Here is an 8,134-nt window from a genome sequence, read left to right as displayed (position 1 = left end):
CATATTTGGCACAGGACTTTTATTCATGCAAAACAACTGAAGTCATCAGATCTTTATCAAAGAAAAAAAAATCCATTGTCTATTGTAACAATGTTTTTCTTGTAATAAAGTCAAAATTAACAGGCATGTCACGGAACATTTCAAACATCTGTCAAATCCCATTAAAAATACATACAAACAATAAAACTGGAGCAAAACTAATGGAGACAATGACACCACAGAGAACATAAACAGTGTTGTTGAAAGCTATGGTTGATTAAACCACTCCTTCCTCAGGGTCGATGAGTGTGGTCCTACTGGAGAACACGTCGGCCAACATGTGTTTTGGAATCTCTGAGCCGCGGACACGAAGGGTGTAGCAAGCGTCCTCCACTTTGCCCAGGCTCTGCCGCAGTGTGTGCAGCTTCTTGGACACCTCGTACGGGCCAGTGTTGCCGATGTAGGAGAAACCGTCGTGGATCTGCCGCAGGAACTGGCTCAGCTGGAAGGGCGTGTCAATGTCGCCATTGCCCACGCTGCTGATGCACATCCGCATCAGCTCTCCAGTCAGGTCGGCGACACCCAGCAGGTAGTCTGAGGGCGTCACCTGGAAGGTCAGGACCTGAGATCCCAGCGGCATGGTTTCAGCCGCACCCTGATATGAAAACAGGACGAGAAAGAATATTAAAGAAAACAGATAAATGGACTGACTGTCCACAGACACTGTTATACCAGCAGGTTTTACACACAACACAGATGGTGACAACAATATTTACAAGAGGTGATTGTTACATTGTGCAGCTGTGCTTCTAGAAAAAAAAACCCTGAGCCACGAATCAGTGAAGTGTGAGGTGCTTTCACTACAAAAACACTGACGTTCTCGCAATTTTGTCTGCATCAAGTGACAGTGGCATTATCTTTGAATATAACAGGCAGGGTGGATAAAATGACATAATGACACATAATGCTTATAAACAGCGTACATAGCACCACCCAGTGTTGTCTTTTTGTGCCATAACCCACTGCTTTGAAAGTAAATGTAAAATAATGTAAAGTGCACAAACAATACTCTGTTATTCCTAAAGAAGTTGTTTGAGAAGGAATATGCTCAACTGCTTTCTTGCTGAAAGTTAGATGAAAAGATTCACACTCATGTCTGTAGTCTGGATATGAAGCTACAGATGTTATCTTTGGACAAAGCCAGGCTTTATGCTAAGCTAAGATGAGCGCCTCCTGGCTATAGCTTCATATTTTAGTGTACAGACATGAGAATGGTAGCCATCAAACTCAGGGAAAAAAGGCTAAATCTTGACAAATTTGTCTTTTTAAGGAATGAAAAATAGCAACAACACACAAAAAAAACATCTAAATATTAGTTTTCTTTAAAGATCTACCTTTTCCGCTCTCATGAACACCAGTCTGGCGTTGATCTCCTCCAGGCTGATGAGGCTGCGATGACGGATATAGTGCAGGAAAGAGACGGCCTCCACATACTCCTGGATCCCTAAAGCATGAAATTACATGAAAATGGATCACTGCAAGGGATTGTGGTTGCTCTTATTTTCTGCATTTATTTGCACGTGTGATTTACTAAAAATGACTAAAAAGAAGGTCAACTGTGTATCAAATGAGCACAGCACGTAGAGTGTGTATAAACACGGCGTGGTATCTGCACGGTATAGATCACAGATGCAGATAATGATTCAAATAAAACCTGTTTCCTGTCGCAGTCTTTTGATTGAGTCAGTGGCCATTTTCTGTGGTGGGCTGAGATGACCCTTCATTTGTTTTCTGGCCCTCTGTCAACAACAATCAAATAATCACAGGACGGAAGACTTTGTGTCTGAAGTTTACTTTTAGAGCGGCAATTGAACTTCAAAGGGACTCCTATCTCCCTGAGGCTAACCACAGAGTGCTACACAAGAGCCGGGAGGAGGATCTGTTTCGTCTCTACTTCACTTGGAATAACTTTCACTGCTCTTATTAGGTTTTTGGTCTAACCACATTTTTAAGTGGCCCAAAGCCACCGATTCCTTATTGACCATTAACAACAAACCTCTCTTGTGTACCAACCCTCCGATCTCCTATCCCCCCAATATTACTTATTTAACCTTTAACCCTTTAGCCTTCACCGTATGCCCTCCTCGTGAATTATTAAAGGTCTTGAAAATCTATTTTCTCATTCAGTTTCAGTTATTTCACCTGAAAGATTTCCATAACAGCAATTCAACACTGCCTAGATATGTGTTTACATTCTTACCAACTGTTTGTGAGCTGACCCTGTGTTTTACGTTCGTAGCATCCCATCCCAGTGCTATTTTTAGCTCAGAGAAAGAAACTTGTTTATCAAGCCACCAGAAGCGCACCTGGAAGTCGGGATAGTTTTCCCAAGTTTTGTTACCGTTGCTAAGCAGAGCGCGGTAATATCTGTGTGTGTAATATTTGGTTTTGTGTACAAACAATCAAGAAATTCAAAGTTGGAAAATGGTTTACTTGGCCACACTAGTACATCCTCTAAATTATTCACGGGTCATTTACATACTTGAAGGAACAATGTACAAATATGTGTAAATGCTCTTAAACAGTTAAATAAATTGGATGATCTGCCTATAACTCACTGTGTTTGCGTTAAATGAACGGCCTAATAAGCATACTTTTTGTGTTTATTTTGAGTTTTCCCAGTGCTTCATGCGATGCTAGTCAACATGATGCCAGAGGAATAAGATGATTGCGCCCATTAGAGACTTCATCCACCAATTAGAATATCTCAATAGAACATCTGATGACAGTGTTGTCAGGCCACTGGCAACATGAGTTCAGTTTTTGACTGTTTAAACTCACCTAAATAACACCTAAGCACATTTGTTCAAAACTTTCACTAATAATTTCTGCAAATAATAATTTCAGTGATAATTTGAAGGACCATATCTTATTGTTATGTAATATATAGTATAAGTTATGTATTTGGTGCCCAGCCCCCAGCTTTTATTTGAAGATGTTTCTTTTATCAACAACAACAACAACAAAAAAAATGCCACAAACATCTTAACATTTCCAGTGGCTCCACAGCTGTGACAGTGCCTTAGAGAGAATACAACACGATCTGAGGCGGACAGGATATGACATGAAAAGGTTACACAAGCTTTGAGGCAAGCAGGCGGAGGAGTTCGGTTCCTGAGTTTTCTGCCAAGAGCTGTTCGTGTTATTTACTCTGAAGCAACCGTTACCTTTGGTCACTGAGACCCAGAAAAAAAAAAAAAAAGTTACTGTAAATGATGTCTAAACAATGAGTCAGGGAAAACCAGACAAAGGTTCTACTGGCACAGCAGTTGGAAAAGTTGAGGCCTAAGTTTCAATACTGCTTAAATACTCATTGTTAGAGGTTTGCAAAATGACACGGCACATTTTCATTTATTGAAAAAGCTGAATGTTGTGTCTCAGTCAGACACATGGATGTCCCCAGATGATTTAAAGATTAACTAAGTTTAATGTTTGACCACAGAGTGGTTCATTGAGTTGCAGGTGAACCCTATGAAAAGCCCCACCGCTACTCTTGTGTTTGCACTGTCTCATAGCTGCGAGCTGGGTCAAGCTGAAGTGCTTATCAAAGCGCCGCACTGCCCTGTTATCAGTGGCAATTACGTTCTGATTTGGCCCACAATATCTTTAATGGTCCTTATATAAAAAAGCAGACCCATTACACATGCCTGGAGACTTCTCGTCCATCCAAGATTATCTGGAGAGCCCGTGCAGTGAGCCCAGTCTCAATCTAATAAAGACGATAAAAATGGAAAAAAAATGAAAGCTGTAATTGGTGGGAACTGCCACTGGTCACGTCGCGGAGGATGCAGCAGTGATTCCTGAGTGACCACAATCTAAAAATGACTTCCCCAGCTGCTAGATAACAGCTAACCCTCGCTCCCGGTGATGTTTTTCTCCAAACTCTGCAGACATTTTGGCTACGCTAACAAAAACTGATATTGATGCTAGTGGGAAAACAACTTTATCAGAGGGTGTGTCTATCATATCCATGCCTGAATCAAGGTCATGCTCTCACACTATCAGTGACTTTACAATGAATCCACAGCACAAAAATGGAGATTGAGGTGATAGCAGCAAAGAGAACTCCTCCTGAAAGCTCCTGTGTAATTAACATTTTAAATTGTGTCCTTTGCTGTAGCTTATTTAATTTAGAGATTTTTTTTATATTTAAAGAAATAAGAACCCTTATACATCTGTCACAGGTTTGTAAAAACATACTGCATTGGTATTAGCTGAAGGGTAGTTTTAAAGAGTTCATTCTAACTATTTAAAAGCTATAGTAATGCATTTAATTAAATATTTATTCTACAGTACTAAATCAAATGCACAAATAAATCCAGTTTGCTCATTGTGCATCTCCAAAATGCAGTATTTATTTATTTATTATTGATTTTAAACAAAAAACACAATTCAAAGTTCAACCAAAGCTAATATGAATAGTAGTAGTCAAACCAAGTGGGTATATTCCTGAGTTAATTTATGTTTAGTACAATATTCCCTCTTTGTGCTATTATCCCTCCACCGGAGCTCTGTTGGGAACTGAAGGACAGGATTTTGCACTTGAACTTTGCCATGTGTTTCAATTAAATATTAGAAAGTTAAATGTTAAGTTAAATGCGAATATTTTCAGTGGGATATTCAACATAGAATAACAAAGGATTCATTTGAATGTTTGCACTTAATTAGGTCGCACACTAATTAAGCTTTTACAATTTGACAAGTTTATAAAGGACCGAGACTTCAACCTTAAGGCAGTGGAAAAAAAAACTTTACTTACACCAAAATCTTTTAGAATGAATATTTGTTTTACATATCAGTGGAAACAGCCTGATAATAACATCCCATCACTTTGTAATGCTGTGTTTGTATTTGCATTTTCCCTGCTTTTCACTTGATATTTCAACTATAATTTTTAATATACATCTTTGAATTCCTCTTTTCATGAGCCAAAAATGAACAAGGGATTTCAAATGTCAGTCTAATTTCAAGCTGATACCCTTTGTTTGCCCTGTATCTTTGTACAATGATTTTTCTTACAACCTAGCCTTGAACAATTTTGCTCCTATGCAAGACCCCAATATAATGCCATATTACTAGGCAATGTACCAACCACATAAGTTTATTTAGGGGTTGTTTGCTTTTTTCTAAACAATATAACAGTTGTATGAAAACTCACCTGGAGTGAAGGCTCTGTGAAACTGATGGATGTCCTCTCCCCTGAGTTCTTCAGCAATCTGACCAATTTTCTGCCTGACTCCATCCAGTTTTACATCTGCTTCACTCAGAACATCCTCTGCCTCTGGTACGCTTCCAATCCAGAGAAAACCCACAGGACAAAAGTTAGATTTGCAAGGTCTACCAGTTATACACCACTTAGAAATGACCTCGAAAACACGTTATGTTGTGTTATTCCAATGCTTTCAGACAGTCAGTTCACAGTAGCACAAACAACTGTCTCCAGAAAATCTATTGTACAAACATGGAAATCATCTAATTGCGCAGCATTCTCTCACTGAATCTGAATGAAGTGAAGAAATCTATTACCCTCTCCAAACTAAACTGCATAGATTAACATGTCTTTCTACAATAGTACATACCTGGTCACTCTATGCAGAAGAAAAATGGTCCTCTTGCTTTCAATGGTAATGTCTCGAGACATCTTAACAAGACGCTCATATTTGTCGTGTTTGGTGTCAAGCTCCTGCTGGAAAACTTAAAGACAGAATGAAAATTTAGTTTGAACACAGATATCATCAAAACGCTGCTGAAATACCGCAGCCATGTGGGTGAAAAATGTAATCAAAACACTGAGGATGCAGTCACCTTTGAAAGCAGCAATGACAGGTGAGGATGGGTTGGCACTCATTTCACGGTCCTGCACTGCATCAGCATTTCTCCGCGGACATCCTTCACCTGACACGAGGCAGAAAAAGTCAGACGACGTTCCAGTTTACATTTAATAATAAATGCCTCCGGTTGCTGCCGTTTTTTCTAAATTGACCTTGTCAAAGTCAAGGGCCACACCACCAATTTTGCACATGACGAACAGTTTACCTGTTTACCATGATGCTGTCAGGGTTATTTTGATTGGGACTTCTGGTTTATATTATTTAAAGGGGTATGATTTGAGGGGCCAAACTCGTTTTAGGGACTAAAACATGGGACACCTCAGCCTCTGTTGGACTGTTTTAGTAATTCTTTTTTTTTTTTTTTAAATATGTCTCTGGCAAGTCCATTCATTTAATGGAAGAACAATACTAAACCACAGGAAAACCTTTTCAGGATATGAATTAAAGCTGAAATAATGATTCAATCAACTAAAAACTGAACTGCAACAATTTAGATAAATTAATGATAGTTTTAGTCCGTTATAAATCAAGAAAATGCAACAAATTCACTGGTTACAGGTTCTCAAATGACTACATCTCCTGGCTTTCTTAGTTTTATTTTTTTCCTGATAGCTAACTGACCACATTTGGGTCGTAGACTGCTGGTCAGACAAATCAAGCCACATGAAAACATAGATTTGGGATCTGGGAAAAGTTTCAGGGCAAAGGACCACCACTCGTACTACTGCCAAATTAATGAAACTTGCCTTACAGTATGATCAAGGCAAACACTGCTGTAATAAACAGGTGGTACTGGTACTTTAAACATCAGTATACCGATCATCTCTCACTATAGTTCAACCACAACAGCCAGATTGTTTTAACATCTTTATTGTTAGCTAACCAGTCAGTTGCTAAGCTAGTGAGTTATCCCATGCTGATGACAGCAACCAGCAATACACCGTGTATGACAAATGTATAGCTCAGCCGGAGGTAAGTAAGAAGTTGGACTTACCTTCTCGCTTATTCATGCCGTCAGTGTTGCAATTTATCCTATTTTATAAACCTGTTTAAGCTCTGTCAGAGTTATATTTCAACTGTTTTAGCCACTAACGTCCGTGCTGCCAACCCGATATGTAACACGGCAGAGAACTCCACATCTGTCAGGGATTATCTAGGTCATAAAACGAAACGGCTCCGCTTTCTCAGAAAAGTAACCATCTCTGGGCATTAATAAACAGACTGACTAAAGTCTAATACCAAACCTGCTTTTTTTTAATAACAGGCATTCATGTGGACCTCATTCATCGCTGGGCTTAAACGCTGTTTACACGCGTAGCAGAAAATGAAGCGCCGTGCATGTTGGGAGATGTAGTAACACACCGAAATGTGGCATTTGTTTCTATTACACTATTTCCCCAAAGGTGCTAAAGTCATATATGTGCTAATTTTTATTTTTGAGATGATTCAAACAAAAACAGATACAAACCGTTTAAACTATGGGCAAACCCCTCTTTATTTTATACTTTAAGATGCAGAACTTGTCTTGAAATATAACCATTTATGCTTTTGAGCTTGTGGTTAATTTTTTTTTCATGAGGCATTCGGTGTCATGCATGGTTGATTGCTGCAGATGCTGTATCTGGTAATTATAAATCATTGCTGAGTTTAACTTATTCTGTAGGGAGTGACACAGGCACGCCCGTGCAGCCAAAATACTTTCTGTTTCCATTTAAAACCCAGACTTAGCAACCAGTCATCTCCAGACTGCCATAGATTGGCCTCTGTCATTTGTTGCTATTAAAGTATGTTTCATCCAACGTTTCTTGATCTGATTACTCGCTTCTCTCCAGTAACCCCTCCTCCAGGGACTCCTGCAGACTGTGTACGTGCCACACGACTGGTGCCAACTTGAGCTTGCGCCTTGCCTCTGCACAGTACACTCCCTGACATTCACAATGCCGTTTCACTTACTGGTGTCATGAGTGATAGGACCCATCAATGTATACAAATATATTCATGTGTGCATAAGTTTATGATTCATAAAAACAAACAAAAAACAACCAAAATGTGTTAAAACATGCATTCCGATAGTCGATCTCAGTCACTCTCAACCTCAGTCACGAGCTTCATAAATCGATCACTAACAAATAAATTGGTCTATTTTACCTGTACCAAAAAAAAAATATTAAAAATATTCTTTTGTTGTGTGAAAGGAATTTCACATATGCGAGCCAGGAATGGGGGCAAAACACTCTGATGTTGACGTTGACCGATGAGGCCTT

General features: G+C 39.2%; 1 protein-coding gene across 1 annotated transcript; it reads right to left on the bottom strand.

Moving 5' to 3' along the window:
- tsnax (translin-associated factor X) lies at nt 1-7,179 on the bottom strand. The gene is made up of 6 exons (XM_041049485.1): nt 6,865-7,179; nt 5,845-5,934; nt 5,619-5,733; nt 5,198-5,328; nt 1,374-1,483; nt 1-634 (listed from the first exon to the last, which is right to left on the bottom strand). Exons 1-6 carry the CDS (start codon nt 6,878-6,880, stop codon nt 257-259), a joined length of 840 nt encoding a protein of 279 aa, XP_040905419.1. The 5' UTR covers nt 6,881-7,179; the 3' UTR covers nt 1-256.
- Between the last annotated feature and the right edge of the window lie 955 nt (nt 7,180-8,134).

This window comes from Toxotes jaculatrix, chromosome 11 (genome assembly GCF_017976425.1).
Source record: "Toxotes jaculatrix isolate fToxJac2 chromosome 11, fToxJac2.pri, whole genome shotgun sequence".
In the NCBI taxonomy this organism is placed as follows: Eukaryota; Metazoa; Chordata; class Actinopteri; family Toxotidae; genus Toxotes; species Toxotes jaculatrix.
Note: the sequence above shows the minus strand (reverse complement) of the source record. Positions and strands in the feature narration are given on the sequence as shown.